We start from the raw sequence: 22,541 nt of genomic DNA, 5'->3' as shown, positions 1-22,541 counted from the left end.
TTAAGAAAAATTTAAATATAAAAATTGATTTAAAAATATTTAATCACATGCAGTAAGGATTGTAGCATCTTTCTTTATCTTGATGCTCTGCCATTGGCATTTCTTAAAAATCATTAAAAATATCTGAATGATTGTCTGATTTCATTCTGTGGAACCAAGAGAGAAATTATTATGTCCATGCCATGTTTTTGAGCAAATATTAAGAGTTTATCACTTGAGTCAGTAATGTGTTTGAATTTGGCTTCTGATCTTCATGAAGAAGAATATCTTTCAGATCATGTTATCAAGGTGCTGAATTTACCTTATGTTTTTTCTCTTTCATTGTTTCGCTCTGATGTGGCTGCTGTGTTGACAACCCTCTGTATCCCTGCTGCTGAATTTTTTTTCCCATCATTAAGGAAACCTCCCAAGGTAAGCACTAATATGAAATTTGGCAGGTATACTGCTTTAGTTTGCAAAAATCCAGGATTTAATTTATCACTGTAACCCATGTAGAACATCTGTCTCACTGAGAACTAAAAACAGCATCCTAATTTAAAACTCACACCATGAACAAACAATTAATGTCAGTATTAACATAAAGTTAGAATGTCAGTCTACATTGACAGAGCACTTTCACACATTATTTCATTCTCGGAGTGAATGCTGTAATCTTCAAAGCAAACCTGTCAGATTATTGTTTCTCTTTTCTTGATGATGAAATGAGACTCAGAGAGATGAAACAGCATGTCCTAACTCACAGATTGAGTGAATGGAAGAGCTGGAACTGTACAGTATCAACACCCTAGAATGTGGAGGAACAACTATGGTGATATCATAGGATGGTAGTTGGTAACCATGATTACTGATTGGACAAACCATCTTTTCCTGGCCCCACTGAGATTGGTTGTTATCATTGGAAAAGTTCTTCACACTTTTAAATAGAGATTCAACATTCTACCAACTTTATATGCCTCATTGGAGTTCCTAGCCCATCACAATGGCCACTAGTTAGTTTTTTCCCCACCTGCTCTGGCCAACCTTTGATGGCCTCTTTACCAGTGAGAAGCCTAGAAGTTAGAGAATAGGTAGAGGAGGGAAGTGGGGGAATATGAGAAGTAAGGAATCTGAATGACCAGCCCCTGAATAACTGAAGATTGATTTTGTTACCAGTGAGCATTTTGTTGAGTATCAGAGGGACACTTAGCACCAAAAGGAATGAGAGGTTTGACCACCCCCTGGCCAGTGATGCTGATTATAGCTGTGTTTCTTGAGATAGGATTAGAACAGGCTTACCTACACAAACGATATGGTTGGAATCTAAGACAAGTTGGGTGACGGTATGGAATCCAGAAAAGACAAAGCTTACTTTCCCCTGGGGTTATGAAGAACAATCCATCTCGGATTATGGAAACCCACTAAAATGCTGCTGTATGCCTTCTACTTACTTAAGACATTGTCCTTGGCACTAAGAGTTTCAGCTTTAGCAAGGAAGGCATGCATTGAACAAATGATATGAGATCTGTTAAGAAAGTAGAAATATATAATATATTAGAAAAGTATTGGCAGTGGCATTCTGGCCAAATCTAGGGAATCAGGAGATTCTCCCGGAGCAATTGTCAGTGTAGACATAATCCCCAAAATTGGTCTCTACTAGAATGTATAAGTGCTGTTTATCTAGTTTTTATATCCCTTGCTGTTGGTTCCCCAAAGTTTCAGAACAGTCAGTCTTGTAGTACAAAGTATTCCCCCACAGAAAAATATCAGTGAAATACTGCACAACTCCACATATGCCTGCTTAGTGAAGGAAAAGCACTGAAATGAAAAAGAGATACAAAAACATTTTTAAAAATCACTATTGCTTTGTACACAGGAATGTTCTTGTCATTTTCTAGTGAGCATATATAACCTAGTGGTTCCCAGCCTTATTTTTGCTGGATATCCTGTTGATTGTTCCTAAGAAGTGTCATGAAATTTTCAAAATAAAAGTAAAGCTGAATCACGATGTTAAACAATGCGTATATGTGTGCCATAAGGCACATCTGGAAAGCATTAAAGATCATCTTGAAATCAAATAAATGACTCAATAGAATCAAATAAAGATGGATACAAAGTAGATACAGGCCTTTCCTCATAGAAACATGTAAATGTTGAAAGAAAGTGGGAAAGAGCAAGGTGCTTTTAATGATGATTATGTAAGAATAAAATTTTATTTAAAACGATGAGATTTGGGCGTAAGTAATCAAAAGCATCGGAGAAGCCTGGTTGTTTCGATTTAACAAATAATTATTCTGGGCAGGGGACAGCTGCTGCATGAGTCAGAGTCCTAGCATTCTAATGGGAGTTGGGGGAGGGGAGTACAGTTGAACCCTGAACGACACAGGTTTGAACTGCCCAGGTCCACTTATATGCAAATGTTTTTCAACCAAATGCAGATAGAAAATATAGTATTCGTGGGACGTGAAACCCATGTATACAGAGGGCCAACATTTCCTATAGGTGGGTTCCAGGGGACCAACAGAGTAGGACTGGAGTCTGTGTGGACTTTGGTATACATGGAAGTTCTAGAACCAATTTCCCACATATACCAAAAGATGATTGGTATGTGTACAATACAATGTAAAATTGCTTATATTAAAGACAAGAGGCAAAATATTTGTGAAATTCATAGAATGAAAGTTCCTGTTCAGACTTCTGCTGTCAGAAATGACAAACTAAGTAATTAGCATTGCCTCTTCCACTGAGGACAACTAGGACTGGACAAAATATTAAAAACTTATGCCTAAAGGCTCTGGAGATAAGCCAGGTTAGTGAGGACTTACTAGACCAAGATCCAGAAAGAGGTAAAAATTTAGAGAGATGAGCCTAGCATTTAGATATATGCCGTTCAGGAAGGAGCGGCTTAAAGACGGAGCAAATACATACAGACGGACTGCTTTGTGGGGCTGAGGAGGACAAAGTATTAGAGTTCAGGTCCTTCCAGAGGTGGAGTCCTTGCTAATCTCCTTATACTTTGGGTTGGTAAAGTTGATTGAGATGCCGCCAGGGGTAGGGTATGAAGGTGAAACAGAGGTAAACCAGCCATCACATGGATTCTTGTGTGGTTCCAAGTCGTTTGTATGATCCAGGAAATCTCAAGCACAAAAATTGGAACAAAGTGATACCAGAATGCAGGTGCCCATAGGCACCTGGCAGAAGTGAATGAAATCCTAAGTCTTTAGTGATTCCACAAACTGTTTTAAAAATACAATGTCCAATATACCATCAAAGTTAAGGAGGTACATGACAAGATGTGAAGAGCCAGCAGAAATAATAAAAATTAGAAATAGATGCTTCAGATGGCCAAATTATTAGACAAGAACTCCAAAATAAATATATTTGTTATCTTCAAAGACCTAAAATATGAGATTGAAAATGTTGGAGAGAACTAGAAATTATAGAAAGTGGCATAACTGATTTGGAAAATAACCCAATAGAAATAAATCCTCAATCTGAAAAACTCAAAACCGAAATTAATAATTTAGTACAAGGGTTTAGCAGCAGATAGATCCAGCTGCTTTGAATCCATTCTTAAGAAGATCCAAATGCCTAGCTGGTCCAGTTGAGTTAATGATAACTCAGCCATGGTTGAGTTACCATTATTCTTACCCAACTGCTATGCAGGAAAGGTCTCACATCCTTTCTATCAATCCCTGGGACTGTACTCTTTGAATACCATTATTAGTAGTAATGGCTTTCTTTAATTGAGAGGGAGTTGGGATAGGGATGAATAAGTAAAGCATAGGGGAAACTGTATTGTGTGATACTGTAGTGGCCGATATATGACATTATGCATTTGTCAGAATTCATAGAACCATACGGCTCAAAGAGTGGACCTTAATATAAACTGTGGAATTTAGTTATGAATAATGTATCAATATTGGTTCATCAGTTATAATAAATGTACCACACTAATAAAGATGTTAATAATTGGGGAAACAATTCTTAACAGTAGGGAGTGGGAACAAGCGAGACTATATAGGAACTCTGTACTATCTGCCCAATTTTTCTGTAATCCTAAAACTGCTGTAAAAAACAAAAAGTCATGATTATGAAAAAATCACTGTAATTCTTATTAACAGAATGAAAAAGAAAAACTATGTGATCATATCAGTAAGATGCAGAAAAAGGCCAGGTGCAGTGACTCACGCTTGTAATCGCAGGCCTTTGGAAGCCAAGGCGGGAGGATTGTTTGAGACTAGCCTGAGCAACATAGCAAGACCTTGTCTCTACTAAAAATAAAAAACAAAAAAAGTTAGCAGGGCATGATGGCGTGGGCCTGTAGTCCCAGCTACTCAGGAGGCTGATGTGGGATGATCACTTGATTATGGTAAGTTGAGGCTGTAGTGAGCTTGATCATGCAACCGCACCCCAGCCTGGGTGACAGACCCCCCCGTCTCAAAAAAAAAAAAAAAAAAAATGGGGTGGGATGTGGTGGCTCACGCCTGTAATCCCAGTACTTTGGAAAGCCGAGGTGGGCGGATCATGAGGTCAGGTGATCAAGACCAGCCTGGCTAACACAGTGAAACCCCATCTCTACTAAAAATACAAAAATTAGCCCGGTGTGTTGGTGGGTGCCTGTAGTCCCAGCTACTTGGGAGGCTGAGGCAGGAGAATCACTTGAACCTTTGAAGCAGAGGTTGCAGTGAGCCAAGATTGCGCCACTGCACTCCAGGCTGGGCAACAGAGCAAGACTCCATGTCAAAAAAAAAAAAAAAAGATGCAGGAAAGAAAGCATTTGACAGAATTCAATATTTACTTATGAATTTATGATACAAACTTGCAGCAAGCTAACAGTAGACAGAAACCTCTATATGATAAAAGGCCCATGAGAAATCTACATCTGACATCCTATGTAATAATAAAAGACTGAATACTTTCTGCCTAAAATGGGGAATAAGGCAAGGACATTGATCTAACCACTTATATTGTGCATTGACAGGAAGTTCTAGGCAGTGCAGGTAAACAAGAAAGAGAAGTAAAAGTAATTCAAGATGGAAAGGAAGTAGCAAAAGTATATTTACAATAAGGTACAATAAGGTTGTATACTTGGGAAACTTTAAGAAATCTGCAAACAAGCTCCTGCAAGGTGGCAGAAGAAAGGTCAAAATACATTTCTTTATACTATCAATAAACAATTCAAAAATAAAATTTTTAACCATCAAAACATCAAAAACAGTAAATACTCGGGATACATTGAGTGAAAAACATGCAGAGCTTCTAAAAGCCCACATATGGTTATTTGATTGTAGACAGATGTGCCAAGAGATAGAACTAGAAGAGTGTCAACTGTGCTCAGGTAAGGAAGGGCAAGGCATAGAGTTGGACTAAAGGTACATGAAGAGGAGTCCTGGGTGACTGAACTGTATGTACCCACAGCACTCCTGACACCAAATATATGGTGTTTTCCCCAGCACCAGTAAATTATCCAATTCTCCAAAATCAGCTGAGTGCCCTACTATCTGGTTCAATTCTGGCACGTTACCTGGAGTTAGCACAGACCTACAGGTTAAGGGCTCAGTCACACAAGGCTGCCTCCACTTTAGATGCCATTCACAAGTCCCAGGTTGCCACCTATACAAGAGTTCCCGTGTCCACCTCCTCAGGTTCCATAATTTGCTAGAATGACTCACAGAACTCAGGAATGCCCTTTACATAATATCACCAGCTTATGATAAAGGTAAGACTCAGGCAGAGTCAGATGGCAGCAATGCATAGGGCAAAGTATATAGGGCAGCATGAAGCCTCTTTGCCCTTTCTGTGTGTTCTGCCGTTCCAGTACCTTCTTGTGTTCAGCAACCCAGATGCTCTCCTATCCTTGTAGTTTAGGGATGTTTATGGAGGCTCCATCACATAGGGCTTAATTGATTGAATCCATTGAACTCAGTCTCTAGCATCTCTCCCCTCCCGGAAGTCAGGAATAGGGCTAAATGTCCCAACCCTCTAATCTTGCCTTGGTCTTCCTGGTAACCCACCCTATCTTGAAGCCACCTAGGGACCCCAGCCACCAGTCATCTCATTAGCATACAAAAGACACTCTTACCACTGCAAAGTATCACCCAGCTGTGACAGGTCTTGATGTCAGGGTTGGACCTTGATACGTTCAATGTCTCTATTGCCTGTTTTGAACAAAGCTTGATCAGTATGGAAGCTAGCAGTGGTATTCAGTAAAATACTTCAGAAAAAAAAGGTAATAAGGGTTTGCACAGGAGCAGTGCCTGTGAGAGTAGGAAAGAGGAAGGGAAGAATTATGAAAACATTACAGAAATAAAGTAACCAGGACTTTGATGCTACCAGCATATAGGAAAAGACAGTACAGCAAGAGTCAGAGATGTGTCTGGGGTTTGAAACTGAGTGAATGAAAAATCAGCAGAAACTAAAGAAGGAAGAGCTAGTTTGGTTCAGTGGGAAGTTGATGGGTTATGTTCTAGCGTGGGCTGAGTTGGAAATGATGGCAGCCAGCTGATAGGATGCTTTAGCAGGTGATACGAATTTGCAGACCCTGCCTTACAAAGATCAGGTAAATTATTGGGGTGAAGAGAGTAGGAAGTGGCGGAAGAGGGATGTCTTGAAAACAGGATTAAGTGGAATAGAAGATATGAGAGAATAGAGGATAGCACCTTGGGATTCACTCTGCTTTGGAGAATGCAAAGAGGAGGAAGAACCAGTGAAAATTAAGAAAAGCCACAGATTTATAAATGGTGCTGCTGGTGGTAGTGGGGTTGAGAATTCATACGCTTGTTCTGCCCAAATTTGATTTCTTTCTTTTTTTAAGAGACAGGGTCTCACCCAGGTTGGAATACAGTGGCACAATCATAGCTCACCGCATCCTTGAACTGCAGCCTCAAACTCCTGGGCTTAAGCAATCCTCCTGCCTCAGCCTCCCAAATAGCTGAGACTAGAGGCATGAGCCACCACACTTGGCTAAGTTTTTAATTCTTTGTAAAGATGAGGTCTCACTCTGTTGCTCAGTCTGGTCTCAGATTCCTGGCTTCAAGCTATCCTCCTTCCTCGGCCTCCTCTTTTGTTCCTAACTCCTCAAAGTTATTTTTTCTAAGTGTTGTGTTAGGGCAAGGAGAAGATGAAGATATTCTTCCAGCTGAGTTTTAAAAGTTAGATTAAAAATTTTTTTATATAGCATGTGTAATGTAGCATGTCAGAATACAAGGGAAATGTATATAAGTTTCTGTCTTTATAAATTGCTTTGTACCATATCTTTGGATTTTTCTCTTTGATAAATGTTACATTTTCTAAATTTGCACTCTTGAGTGGAGGAACATTTATTTCAGCATAAGCCTCATGCATACGCTTTAGTACTTTTACCAGTTGTGTATTATGATGTAGTATTTATGGAAGTGTGTTTTGTTTCTTTTAAACAGAAAAGCAGAAAAGCAAGCTTTTGGGCAAACATGAGACATCTGCTTCTTACCTCTCTGTAGTTTACAGGGGGAAAAGAGAGGCTTTGTCTCATAATTTGTAGGGTTGGAGTATCTTTCCTTCTCAGTGTGACTGTAGTTTTGAGTCTGAGGTTTTTGTCTGAGAAGTATTGCAGATAGATGCAAATGAGGGAAATTCGGCTGGGTGTGGTAGCTCATGCCTGTAATCACAGCACTTTGGGAGGCTGAGGCAGGAGGATTGCTTGAGGCCAGGAGTCTGAGGCCAGCCTGGGCAGCATAAGGAGACCTTGTCTTTAAAATAACAATAACAATAATAACGTTATTATTATTATTATTATTATTAGCTGGGCATAGTAGCATGTCCTTGTAGTCCCAGCTGCTTGGAAGGCTGAGGTGGGAAGATCGCTTGAGCCCAGGAGTCTGAGGCTTCAGTGAGATATGATCGTGCCACTGCACTCTAGCCTGGGTGACAGCAAGACCTTGTCTCTTTGAAAACAAAAAGAAGAAGAAGAAGAAAGGGGAAAGTGCTTGTTAGTTTAGCCACCTTCTGATTAACTTTGGATTTTGGCAAGAGGTGGTGCAGAGGAAGAAGACACTTGTGTGGAGAATCACTACCTAATTATGCCATTACACATACTCTATTGATAGGTACAGGGCAGTGTCCTCAGTCAAAGCAGCTCTGCCTGCAGAAGCCCAGTTTCTGCATTCCCAGGTGGCCCCCAGAATGTCTGGCATGTTCCAAGACCCCTCGCTTGTCATGGTTTTGTCTTATCTGGGACAAGTATCTTTCCTTCCTGAGGAGCCACACTGAAACACACAGGAATAAAAAAAGAATTCTTCCTCCTTTTTTTCATTTTCTTCTTCTATCCCTCAATATTTATTGAGCACCTTCTATGTCTCAAGTTAGCACTACAGAGCTAGAAGAGATTTTTTTTTTCTTTTCCCGAGATGGAGTTTCGCTCTTGTTGCCCAGACTGGAATGCAATGTGCGATCTCGGCTTACCACAGCCTCCACCTCCCAGGTTCAAGCAATTCTCCTGCCTCTGCCTCCCAAGTAGCTGGGATTACAGGCATGTGTCACCACACCTGTAATTTTGTGTTTTTAGTAAAGACAGGGTTTTTCCATGTTGGTCAGGCTGGTCTCGAACTGTTGACCTCAGGTGATCTGCCTGCCTCGGCCTCCCAAAGTGCTGGGATTACAGGCGTGAGCCACCACGCCCGGCGCTAGAAGAGATTTTTAAACTCTGACCATTCAAACCTTTTTATTCAAGACCAAAGAGACTGATGCTTAATTGGCTAAAACCATTCAAGGGGAGAGCTTGGCTCCAGTCTAGGCCTCCTGATTGCCAGTCAGGTACAGTCCAGGATGATTTCAGCATCTGCGGATTTTGTTATCCTCGGGAGCTCCTGGAACCAGTCTCCAAGGATACAGAGGGACAACTGTATTTTCTATGACACCACATGATTGTAAATGAGTTTTTCTATGTGTTGGATTTTATGTGCCAAGATACAAGGAAAGAGTAAGAAGGAAGAATCTGGGGGGAAAATGTATAAATCACTGAAAAATCAGTTTGTGTAGGATCATATTCTTTTTTACTCCGTTTGCTCATTTTAAACTCATGATTGTTTTGTTGAGTATCTTATAATTTCATGTGTGATTTATTTGAGTAGTTAGAGCTTGCGAATTAAATTTACTTTCAATGTTTTTTGTTTTATTTATGAGTTAGGTTAGGCTACTGAACTTCAAGGTGTTTGATCTCACTTCTATGTTTATAAATTTTTGGCAAAATTTTAAGCTGAAGACATTGACTACATTATAACAAAACAAAATTGTTACTTTTTGAAACTGAATCATTTGAAGAAGCGCACAGATACATACCAAACACCTGCCTTTATAAAAGTTGCTCAGAAAAAGGGAAGGGGAAACCTTATTAGGTACAGTTTATGCCATCTGAAATGCAACTTTATTTAGTCTGGCTTCACAATCTGTCACTGCCTTCATTTTCTCTTGCCTCTGCTGTTTTGCTACTAAGCATTTGGCCTCAATGAGGTAAGTTCTAGACCTGTACTATTCAGTACAGTAGCCATTTAGCCACAAGTGGTTTATGAACATATGATATGTGGCTAGTGTTCCTAGAGATGTAAGTGCAAAATATATGCTAGATTTAGAAGAGTTGGTACAAGAAAGAAAAAGAATGTAGGATATTTTTTATATATTTGGTTAAATATATTATTTTTATATTAAATTATTTCATCTCTTTTTACTTTTTTTTTCTTTGTTTTTTTGAGACAGAATCTCACTCTGTCACCCAGGCTGGAGTGCAGTGGCACAATCTCGGCTCACTGCAACTCCCACCTCCTGGGTTCAAGCAATTCTCTCACCTCAGCCTTCCAAGTAACTGGGACTACAGGCATGTGCCACCACACCCAGGTCATTTTTGTATTTTTCAGTAGAGACAGGGTTTCACCATGTTGACCAAGCTGGTCTCGAACTCGTGGCCTCAAGTATCTGCCCACTTTGGTCTCCCAAAGTGCTGGGATTACAGACATAAGCCACCATGGCTGGCCTCTTTTTACTTTTCAGTGTGTCTACAAAAACATTTTAAATTATTTATATGGCTAGCATTATGTTTCTATTGGACAGCTCTGTTTCAGATCAAATACATGGCTTAGTACTGAACACCAGTATGCTTCCTAAGGCTTTTGCTTGTTTCATTACCCAATCAAATGCAGCAGACCTACCTTGATCTTTTACATTTTTACTTTTATATCTGGGTCCAAGAGTGTTACAGCTGCATGAACTCAATGACAGCATAACCTTCTCGCTATGCATTTTTCCTAGGAATTGTTTTTATCCATTCAAAATGTATTAATTCAGCAAACATTAAATGAAAACTTTCTGTGAAATGTATTGTGCAAGGAGTTTGTGGGGCTCAAGAGTGATTAAACTAGTACTTGTTTTCTGGAATTCATAACATGATGAGGAAGATTAGATATACTATAATCTAAGTAATGGAAAATAGATGATGGTAACGTCATCATTCACTACTTCAGTACTTTGTGTCTTATGTCTTCTGAGGAAGGCGGCTTCACAGCTCAACATGGAGTTTCAGTAGGCCTTCCAAATATGGATAAGATGTCAAAATGCAGAAATTTAGGATAAGAATCAAGATGTAGGAACCGGTCTCAGTGGCTCACACCTGTAATCCCAGCACTTTGGGAGGCTGAGGCAGACGGATCACCTGAGATCAGGAGTTCGAGACCAGCTTGGCCAACATGGCAAAACCCCGTCTCTACTAAAAATGCAAAAAAACCAAAAAAAATTAGCCGGGCATGGTGGTGGGTGCCTGTAATCCCAGCTACTTGGGAGGCTGAGGCAGGAGAATCGCTTGACCCAGGAGGCAGAGGTTGCAGTGAGCCGAGATCCTTCCATCGCGCTCTAGCCTGGGCGACAAGAGTAAGACTCTGTCTCAACGAAAAAAAAAAAAAAAAAGAATCAAGTGGTATGTAAAAGAAGACAAACAAGAAAGTAATTGATGTATTAGGAAATAAGTTGCACACTCAGGTTAAAGTGTAGAGTACGTGAAAGGAAGATCATATTTTTAAAAAACTGGGAGAGTGTAGTTTATAGAGCTTTGGGAATCTGGACTTAATCTGGTAGGCTATGAAGATCATTTAGGATCTTTATATAGAAAAGCTACATGATCAGAACTGTACTTGCAAGAAATTCATACGGCTGCAAGACAGAAGATAATTGATAAGTACAGAATGTAGGGTGGATAATGATCTAGGTTCACTTTAAAGGAACTGCTTTGTCTGTGAGTCTGCTTATGCTCCGTGATGCAGCAGTAACAACCTTTAATGTTCAGTGGCTAGAAACAACAAAAATATATTTCTCTGATGTTACATGTCAGCTGAGGTTCCCTGTGGCCGTGTACCATATGACTTCAATCCTGGCTCCAGATTGGAGGAACAACCCCTATCTGGGACTTGCTAATACTGTGACAGAGGGGAACAAAAGAAAGAGAACTGTGCAGTAGCTTCTTAAAGCTGTTGGCCAGACTGGCATATGTCACTTTGTTCATACTTAATTGGCCAAAGCAAGTCACACAGCCAAGCCTGATGTCAGTAGGGTCAGGAATTATATTCCTTCCTACTACAGGCACTGCATGCCATGTAGCAATAGGCAAGGTTGTGTAATTCCCTTACCAGGAGGGCCAGGAGTCATTTGGAACAGTAATACAATATACCACACTTTGTCATTATAAATCATATTTCTAAATGCTTTTTTTTTCTGTTTTTAACAACAACAACAAAACAATCCTCAGAAACATAGGGTGGTGGTGGTGGTGGTGGTGGTGGTTGTTAGGTGGTGGTGTTGTTTTTGTTGTTTTGAGACGGAGTTTCGCCCTTGTTGCCCAGGCTGGAGTGCAATGGCATGATCTTGGCTCACTGCAACCTCCTCCTCCCGGGTTCAAGTGAAGTGCTGTGTGTTTCTATCTTGAAATTCCTACAGGTTCTACTCTTCCCTTTTTTTCTGCCTGGCTTTGTTCAGAACCAGATGTTCTCACTGTAACTCTGTCCCTTTAGATGTCTACAGTGCCACGGACAGAGTACCAGGTCACATGGAGTATAGGCCCCAGGAAGAAAAGATATCCATCTCCCTTGTCTCTTCGTTGATGCATCTCCCTGTCTAGAACAGTGAAAGCCTTCTGGACCAGGGAGTCTCTTGGCTCCCACTTGGCCCGAGTCAGCCCCAGCAGTGTGAACTCTTCATCATTCCTTTCCAGCGTGACTTAACTGGGAGTAAATGTTTGCAATCCCTGGACTGCCTCAGGTCCTTCAGCTTTGGTGACCTGGGGCCATAGAGTCAGCCTAGCATCCTCCTCTCTGTGGCTGGATGCACCTGGCATGGTGCAGTGAGGCAGAGGGGACTGGAGAGATAGGCACATGAAATGAGGTCTTGGTCCAGAAGTTCTGAGCCAGACCCAGAGATTGCTCATGATGGTGATGTTAGCATGACTAAGATTTATTCTATGTTTTATTTTTCTTCTCATTTTTATGAGTAACAATAATCATTTATCAGAGATAGCAGATAAGATCTGATAGCAGATGCTTAGATATTTGCAACTTATCTTCTAGACTGTTTTTATTGAAGAAGAAGTATTCTGTGTTTGAAAATATCCACATCACCTTTGAATGTGCTGTTGGAGAAGTTATTTGGGTGGCTAGGTTTTTTGAGAAGTGATCAGGATATGAAAGAACTGGAAATACCACAGATTGTGCATTTGTGACACTCCCACCCCCACCCCTCAGCAACCAGTGAAGCGGATTTTGAAAATGAATGATAAAGGATTAGATATGAAATGAGTAGAGTATTTGAAAGAGTTAGAATTGAATTAGTGCTTCATTGCTTATGCACCACTAGTTTATGTGTACAGTGTTAAATGGAAGCTCTGTGCTGTTATAATATTGGTCTGGGTTTTGAGAGGATGATTTCCTGTTTTCAGATTTATTCATTAAATGAATGAAAGCATGAATTAGGTCTTTGTAGAGATACCTTCTCCATGCATCCACAGAAATTTGAACTGCAATGCAGAGTAGTATTTTCCAAAGATAGTAGTTTCCTAGAACAGACTGTGCATCCCCCGAGATCAGGGACAATGCCTTGTAGATGTGCAGCAAATGCTGCTGGCTTTGAATCTTTAAGAGGCTTTCACATCTTCACAATCAGTCAGTGCCAACTGTGTAATGTAAGACATTATTTGGTATGTATATATAGGCATATGTAAAGGAAATGATTAATTACATTGCCAAAAGACAGCTGTTACTTGACAGATGTTTAAATGGGAAGGTAGGTCTGTCAGTAAAACTCACCAGTAATAAGGGTGATGACTCTAGCGTTCCTTAGGAGATATGTTGAGATACAGGCTGGAGTTCCTGCTGGCAGAGCTGCTTTTCGAAAAGCAGTAGTGAAGGCAGTTCTGTGATCACACAGACTCTCGGTGCTGGGTTTTCCTTTCAATTTCAATCCAGTTCCTCTGAGATGAATGAAGTTTAACTCTTCCTTTTTTTTTTTTTTTTTGAATGAATCTTCACATCTTTGATATTAGGAGAAAGATGAAAAAGAGAAAAGTGTTGAAACTTGGCATTCAAAGAAAAATTTGAACATGAAATCTAAAACTTTACTTGGTATGACTCAGTATTCATAACATGGTGTGGTGAAATGTGAACAAATTCGAAGTGTCAATTTCATATTAATTGTAGTCTTTCAAATTGACAAAGTTGAAACGTAATCACAAAACAGGACATTGGCAAGCTAGTGTTCCTAAAACTGGAGAAATGGGGCTTTTCAGAGAGCTCTGGGGCTCAGTTTTCAAAGTAGGTAGTGGCAGAACAGGCTGTTAATGGCAGCTGGGTCTGCAGATGTGAACAGCGGATTAATTGTACAAAGAGAGGAAGAAGGCAGTGTAAAGGAGAGGACACACTCCTTCATACAAAGCAAAGCAAGTCCACATAGAGCAGACTTTTTTCCCGAAGGGAAGCCGTTTTGATTTTAGATTTGGGTGCTAGGAAGTAGTGTGCTTTGCATTGAAATTTTTGACACAGAACCAAATAGTCTGTAGCAACTCCCACACACACGGCCTTTTTTTGTCTTTTCACTTCTTCTTTCTATTTACTTCAGCAAATACTGAGTACGTATCTACACTATCCTGTACCTAGAGGGAATAAAGATAAGTTAGCACAGTCCCTTGCTCAGAAAACCTCCCTGCTTGGTGAGAATATAAAGTATTCTCACTTTCGGTGAGAAAGTTGGTGCCTGGTACCCAATGAATGCTCTACAGCGGTAGCAGTGCTATTAATGGGGGAGAGAAGTCCATCAGTATATAATGATAATATTGATAACAGTAGCTGCCATAGACTGAGTTACACTGTGTGCCAAGTATTATCTTAGTAGGTATTCCATTTATGTCACGACAATCCTAAATTAATGTAAAATGTGCAGTTATTTAGGTAGATGAGTGTGTGTTAGAGAGGGAGAGCTGTTGGCTAAGACAGAACAGAGGAGGCAATAATTACAGGGAGGAAGTTGAGAAAACATTGGAGGAGGTGACATTTGAGCAGGTCTTGAGTAGTGTGAGTTGTACTTCACTAGGCAGGGAGGCAAGGTGAGGAAAGGGAGAGAATTACAGGAAGGAGAAATTCCCTTATAATTCGATATTCCCTTCTCTTTTTTTGTTATTATTATTATTTCCTTTTAGCAATAGGATCTCACTAGGTTGCCCAGGCTGGAGTGCAGTGGCTATTCACAAGTGTGATCATAGTTTGCAACCTCAAACTCCCGGGCTCAAGTGATCCTCCCACCTCAGCCTCCCAAGCAGCTGCGACTGCAGGTGCATATGACTGTACCTAGCTCTCCCCTTCTTTCTTTTTTTGCCTAGACATCTCACTGTGTTCAGTATACGCAAAGGATTTCTTGGTCATTGGTGGAATCTCTCAGAGCTGAGAAGGTGACTGACCATTGACATAATATACAGATGTATAGGGTCATTGCTTATGTCTTTTTGGGAAAGGAGTGGGAATCCAGTAAACACAAAAATAATGCCTGTAAGGTGACAGCAGTCTGTTACTGTGGCAGTTGAAGTAAAAATGGAGACTTTGGCAAAGTACTGTTGGGGTGCTACTATCCTGGCTGTGCCACTGAAGGATTTACACTGACTTGTCTGTGCTATTTTAAGCAGACGTCACACGTGAAAACAAAGATTTACATGATTTTGTTTAAGAGGTAATTCACCAGGAAGCTGCCTTAATTTTTGTAAATTATTTTTATTTTATTTTTTAGAGACAGCCCTGCTCTGTTATGCAGGCTGGAGTGCAGTGACATGATCACAGCTCACTGCGTCCTTAAACTTCTGGGCTCAAGCAGTCCTCTTGCTTCAGCCTCCTGAGTATCTGGGACTACAGGCACATGCCACTGCACCTGGCTGATGTTATTTTTTGTAGAGACTGTGTTGCCCAGGCTGGTCTTGAACTCTTGGCTTCAAGTGATCCTTCAGTCTCAGCCTCTCAAAACACTAGTATTATAGGCGTGAGCCACTATGCCCAGCAAAAGTTGCTTTAAAATGTAAATTCGCAGAGTATTTTTGTTTGGTAATGAAAAGATTAGGGAAACCAAGGCTTTATCCTCTAAGAATTAATATTGTAGCAGAACAAAGGGAATTGTATATAAATAGATGTGTACATATATACACACTTATAGAATCTGATTAGACAGATATAGAAATTCAGGATGAGAAATAGTATCCTTAAAAGTTTTATAAGGAGGCTGGGTGAGGTGACTAACGCCTTTAATCCCAGCGCTTTGGGAGGCTGAGGCGGGCAGATCACTTGAGGTCAGAAGTTCAAGACCAGCATGGCCGACATGGTGAAACCCCATCTCTACTAAAAATACAAAAATTAGCCAGGCGTGGTAGTGGGCGCCTGTAGTCCCAGCTACTCAGGAGGCTGAGGCAAGGGAATAGCTCGAACCTGGGAGGCAGAGGTTGCACTGAGCTGATATCATGCCACTATACTCCAGCCTGGGTGACAGAGCAAGACTCCATCTGGAAAAAAAAAAAAAAAATTTTTATAAAGGAGTGACATTTGAGATGACATTAAAAGGAAACAGAAATTAAAAGGTAGGTTTTGGCTTACCTTGCAAAAATCTGATGTATATGTCCAGAAATATTTCTTTACATAAAATTAAATTGTCTTGACATAGTAAGTATTAGATTAATCACTTTGTGTCTGAGGAGGGTTTCTGAGAGGTATTAAAATGATTTTAGGGAAAAAAATTACTTTTCTTAGAAAAAGAATACTTGTTTTATGTTTTACCTTTTTAACTAGATTGTAAGCAAGAGGATACAAATAGGCCTAGTACATACTTGAGTTCCCTACAGCCCCTAAAAGTGAAAAAGGTAACAAGTGGGTGTTAGTTTATTGCTTTCCAAATTGACCATTTTGCAGTTGGAGAACGTATTAGTGAAAGCACACAACTCGAAAGGACAAATGAAAGGATACAGAGGTAATGAGGTAATGCAGTTGAAAGTGCCTTCACATCTCATTTTCATGGATCAGAAAAATGGTTACAGATTCCATATCTTAAAACGCGGATGCCTTCTGGTTCTCCAAGGAACATAGAAGATCTTGCTTCTTTTTTTATTTTTTTGAGACAGAGTCTTGCTCTGTTGCGTAGGCTGGAATGCAGTGACACAATCTCAGCTCACTGCAACCGCCATCTCCCAGGTTCAAGCAGTTCTCATGCCTCAGCCTCCCGAGTAGCTGGGATTACAGGTGCATGCCACCATGCCAGGCTAATTTTTGTATTTTTAGTAGAAACAAGGTTTCACCATGTTGGCCAGGCTGGTCTCAAACTCCTGACCTCAAGTAATCCGCCTGCCTCCACCTCCCAAAGTGCTAGGATTACAACTGTGAGCCACTGCACCTGGCCATTGCTGCTGCTTTTTTTTTTTTTTTTGAGACGCAGTCTAGCTCTGTTGCTGGGCTGGAGTGCAGTGGCGCGATCTCAACTCACTGCAACCTTCTCCTCCCGAGTTCAAGTGATTCTTCTGCCTCAGCTTCCCGAGTAGCTGGGATTACAGGCATGTGCTGCCACGCCCAGCTAATTTTTGTATATTTAGTAGGGATGGGATTTTGATCTCCTGACCTCGTGAGCCACTGTGTCCGGCCTTTTTTTTTTTTTTTTTTTTTAACTGTAAATTGAATTTTGCTGAAATGCCATCAGAGATGACTTTTAGATAAGAGTGGAGTTTAACTGTGCTATATCCTATTCGTAAGTCATGGAACTTCATTACCTCAGATTATATATATCATTCAACACATTTGCCTTATTAAAAACAGCTTTAGTAACTTTATTAGATATTCAGTGGTTGACAAAAATGCAAAGCTAACATTTTTAAGAGCCTGATAAAGGTGGAGCAGATGTATCGCAAGCTGCAGAGAATTAAATGCTGGTATGGGTTTTATAAGTTGCAAACTAAGAGGAAGGAGTGGGATTCTGAGAAGGTGGAATCAAATGTTGTTGAAAACAGTGAAGGCAATAGCTTTCAGATTTCAAAAACAACTAGAAAACATCTGTGCTTTTAGCTCTTTTTTTAGTTGAAAAGGTTTGAATGCCTTTACAAAAAAATGTTTTCACAATGTTGGTTCTTATTAATAAAATGTAAAATTTATACTTGGTTTGCGTTTTGTTGTTTTACTCAGCTGTATGCATTAAGAAGTCTGCTGGGCCAGGCACAGTGGCTCAGCATTTAGGGAGATCGAGGTGGGAGAATTGCTTGGGGTCAGGAGTTCGATACTAACTTGGGCAACATTGCAAGACCCCATCTTTGCAACAACAGCAGCAGCAGCAAAATTAGACAAGTATGGTGGCATGTGCCCGTAGTCTTAGTAGTCCTAGCTACTTGGGAGGCTGCTTGATCCCAGGAATATGGTCCCAGGAATATGATTGCCCCAAGCCCCACTGCACTCTGGCCTGGACAACAGAGCCTTTTTTTTTTTTTTTTTTTTTTTTTGAGACAGAGTCCTGCCCTGTTGCCTAGGCTGGAGTGCAATGGTGCGATCTTGGCTCACTGCAACCTCTGCCTCCTGGGTTCAAACTATTCTCCTGCCTCAGCCTCCCAAGTAGCTGAGATTACAGGTGCATGCCACCACACCTGGCTAATTTTTTGTATCTTTAGTAGAGATGGGGTTTCACCATGTTGGTCAGACTGGTCTTTAACTCCTAACCTTAGGTGATCTGCCCACCTTGGCCTCCCAAAGTGCTGGGATTACAGATGTAAGCCACCGAGCCTGGCCCAAGTCTTAAATAACATTTTTCTAGTATAATATGGTGGGTTTGCAAAAAATAAGACTTTATTTTTCTTCAGAGTCATCAGTTTCTGGCCAGCCATGGTGGTTCATAACTGTAATCCCAGCACTTTGGGAAGCCAAAGCAGGAAGATTACTTGAGGCCAGGGGAATTCGAGACTAGCTTGGGCAACACAGCGAGGCCCCATCCCTACCAAAAAAAAAAAAATAACAATTAGCTGGGCATGGTGGCATGCACCCGTAGTCCCAGCTACTTTTGGGAGGATTGCTTGAGCTGGAAGGTTGAGGCTGCAGTGAGCTATGACCATGCCACTGCATTCCAGCCTAGGTGACAGAGCAAGACCCTCTCTCTAAAATAAAGTTTTTAAAAAATTAGAAAAAAACGAAGCAGTCAATTTCCAAGAAATAAGTCTTGAGAAATTGGTTTTCTCCCTTTTGAAATGTCAATGTATTTTGTATGGGAAAATCAAAACTACTGTAAAGACCTAAGAAAAGCATGTCTCCTTTTGTAACAAACATTGTGTTACTCAATTATAATTATATTTTGGCATGAAAAGAAGGGTAATAGTTTGTAAATAGTTTATGGAACTAACAAGAGATTGCAAGGGAAATGTCAAGGACATGACAAAGGAATTATTTTAAATATCTTTAAAACTGTGTTAGTAACGGCCATAATTTTTCTAGTGACAGTCAAACAAATAAATGTTCTAATTTCTGTGCAGACTACAAATTGTGCATGATATACCCTTGCTTGTTTATCCACCTGTACCATGGAGTAGTGATGCTGAAGGGGACCCCAGTGCTCATCTAGTGACCCAATCCTTATTTGACCATTGCAGGAACCAAGTTCCCCCAAACCACGCATGTGAAAGTAATGAAACATCTAAAAAGATACCCTCCAGCTTGAACCTCTGCTTATTCATAATAGTTCTTACATCCACTCCATACTCTTGTCTGTGTTCCAACTCCTTCCCCTGGTAATATGTTTATTAATTGAAAAAATATTACATACAGTTGCTGCCCTGTATGAGACACTGAAACAGGCACTATGGGGTGCATGGAACATAGTCCCTGCTGTCATGGAGCTCACCATTTAGATTTGGAAGTAAGACCCACACAGAAGAACCAAGGCATAAAACAGGACCGTATGTGAATCAGTGTCTTGGGAGCTACAAACTGCTGTAAAATTTTATAGGAGGGAAAGGGGATTGGGAGATCACTTCCAGCTGAGAAAAAAAAAATAACAAGAATTTTTCTATTCACTTGCTTTGAGTTTTAGGGAAATCATGTAGATTTCTGGACTTCAACTTTCTTCCTAGTAAATGTTTAGTAAAATAACAACCTGTACTCCATGACTGGTTTGAGGTATCACCATTCTAAAATGCCTGTGATCAAAGATTTTGAAATTCAAGACATAATGTAGTTCAAAGGGCGCTGCTATTTGGCAACAGTTGTATCTATCAATATTGTCAGGACTCTTTTTTCGTCTGCAGGGTTTTAACATTTGTCTGAATTCTAGGGGGCAAATGCTTAAAATGAAAATTTTCTCATGTGCCCTTTTATTAGCAAAAACAACTTTAAATGATTAACTTTGTTAGAAATTTTCACAGACTTTGGAATAATTCTTACTGATAGGTAGACCCTCAAAATTTGGGGTAGCTCTCATTTTATTTTAAGTAGTGTTACTATGAATGTCAAGCTCTGGCTTTCTGACCTCATTTGAAGAATAGCAAATCGTTAAATTAAGTTTGACCTGGGTGCAGTGGCTCATGCCTGTAATACCACACTTCAGGAAGCCAAGGCAGGAGGATCGCTTGAGCCCAGAAGTTAAGACCAGCCTGGGCAACACAGCATGACCCTGTCTCTATAAAGAAAAAAAAAAAGAAAATAAATGATTATTCCACTACATGTAGCAGTAACTGAAGAAGTGAATAAATGATGATTCCACTATATATAACAATAACTGTGTTCAAAACACAGTCCTTGAACACACAGGTGCTCTCTGTCCCAGTGCCTTGGCACCTGCTATTGCCTCTGCCTATCCGTGCTTTTCCACAAGCTTTCGTAGAACCTGCTCCAGTTTTCTCCAGGACCCCCACGCTGTTACATTTTTGTGTCACTGATTACCTCCTGGCGCCATATGTGTTTATTGTTTGCTTGCATATTGCTTCTCTCCCTTCACCCCACTGGGAGCTTCATAAGGGACATGAATAATATAAGCATTACTACAGATAATGCAAGGAATAGGATACTCATGAGCTCCACGAGTCTTTGCATGTTTATTCACTGCTATAATTCTAGAGCTTAGCACACAATAGGACTTAATAAATATTTGTGAATAGATAAGTGAATTAATGAATTAGATGACTACTACTAGGCCTGGTTTGTAGGTCATGCTCAATAAATACTGACTGCAAATTTTTTCAGTGCAGAAACCAGAAGTTCTTGAAAGCGGCACAGAATGAGGTTGAAAACCAAAGGTTCTTGGTGGGAGGATTTTTTTTTTTCTTAATATTTAGGATGATGCATGTCACTGAAATTCACCATGGATCAAGCTTGGGCACAGTGCCTGGGATATAAGGAGAGCAGTAAAGATAAAAAAAAAAAAAAAAAAAAAAAGGAAAGGAAAATAGCCTCTATTGGCTGTTTAAAGTAAGGAGAGTTGACTTAGGTCAAAAGAAAAGGAAAATGTCCTGGGAATAAAAGTTAAGTATTGTAAGATGCCATTAAAGGGAGTTTGTGGAATCTCCTTTTCTGGAAATGTTTAAAAACAAGATAGATCTTCATCTCTTAGAAGTGTTGAAGTTCAGTCCTGCCCAGAGGCAGGAAGATTAACTGGATTACGCTTGTGTGGTCGGTCTCTAGAGTCATTGGAAGAGCCCTTGAATGCAGTAAATATTCCACATTCTCTTGGCTAAAACTATTGTTTCATAACTGTTCATTTGAAACTTGGCTGTTATAAAACCAGAGTGAATGTTTAACAAAATTGAATTTGGATCTGGGGTTGATGATGTAAGTTGAGTACATCATATATACCTAAATCAGTTTTAAAAGCATTAAAATAAAGTATATATAGTGCCGAAACTATTCAGAACATAACTTAGTCTTTTTTTTTTTTTGGCAAGAGAGAGCATTGCGTACAATTTATTAGTCTTTTATAATATACAAAAGTGCCTGCTTCCCTGCAAGATCTTAATGCCATTAATCATTCAATAAGTAATTATAAAGTGACTACTATAAACATTGCAGGCTTCAAAGATGAATTCGATATGGATCCTGCTTTCAGGGAACTTAGTCTACAAGTGGACATAAAATATATATATAGGCCGGGCACAGTGGCTTATGCCTGTAATCCTAGCACTTTGGGAAGCCAAGGTGGGAGGATTGCTTGAACCCAAGAGTTTGATACCAGCCAGGGCAACATGGCGAAGCCCCATCTCTACAAAAAGCACAAAAATTAGTTGGGCGTGGTGGCATGTGCCTGTGTTCCCAGCTACTCAGGAGGCTGAGGTGGTAGGATCAATTGAGCTGATTGAGGCTACAGTGAGCCATGATAGTGCCAGTGCACTCCAGTCTGGGCAACAGAGGGAGACCCTGTCTCTGAATGAGTGAATGAGTGAATGAATGAATGAATGAATGCTATCTCTCACACACACACAGATCATATACATGATAGTGAAAAATAAAATGATTGAGATAGGAGCCATAAAAAAGAACTCAACAGTGTTGTAAGGTTTCAGAGAAAAAAAGATAATTCCTTTGGATTTAAACAAGAATGCTTCTGGGAGGAAAAAATATATCGAACTGGGCCTTAAGGGGTATGATGTATTTTGAAGGGTGGAAAAGAAGGAGAGAACAAGGACAGAGATGAAATTATAGTTAGTAATTCTGAGGTAAGGATAAGTTCCACTGGAGCAAGAGGAAGCTGGGGTTAATAGGCTGGGAGGGCCTTTTGTGGCTAGTCTCAAATGCCAGGCCAGAGAGCATGGGTTCTGTATGCTCAGTGCTTAAGATCTCTTGAAAGTGATTAAGCATTAAAGGATCCGGCCCATGGGAGGTTTGTAATTTACTATTTGGACTGCAAGAGACAAAAGGCAATAGCAGTGAGCCCAGGAAGACAGCTACTGAGTCACCTGGGCTGCATTTCCTAAGGGATGTGCTGAGAAGTAGTAATTCCAAGGCATGTTAATAGATGTTACTCCAAAAAGGGTCTCCTCACCAGAATGAATTGGGGAAATAAAACGTTAAACAATCAAA

The 22,541-nt window shown here is 40.2% G+C and overlaps 1 protein-coding gene across 5 annotated transcripts in view; it reads left to right on the top strand.

The window, feature by feature from the left end:
• The window catches only part of KIF13A (kinesin family member 13A), a 233,685-nt gene that overhangs the window by 90,505 nt on the left and 120,639 nt on the right, over nucleotides 1-22,541 (top strand). For all 5 annotated transcript variants that reach the window (XM_025383020.1, XM_025383017.1, XM_025383019.1 and 2 more), the window contains exon 3: nucleotides 399-411. In XM_025383020.1, the coding sequence (XP_025238805.1) occupies nucleotides 399-411 (13 nt within the window). The remainder of the gene's footprint in view (nucleotides 1-398; nucleotides 412-22,541) is intronic.

Source organism: Theropithecus gelada, chromosome 4 (genome assembly GCF_003255815.1).
Source record: "Theropithecus gelada isolate Dixy chromosome 4, Tgel_1.0, whole genome shotgun sequence".
NCBI classification, from domain to species: domain Eukaryota; kingdom Metazoa; phylum Chordata; class Mammalia; order Primates; family Cercopithecidae; genus Theropithecus; species Theropithecus gelada.
This window is presented reverse-complemented; position numbering and strand designations above follow the sequence as displayed.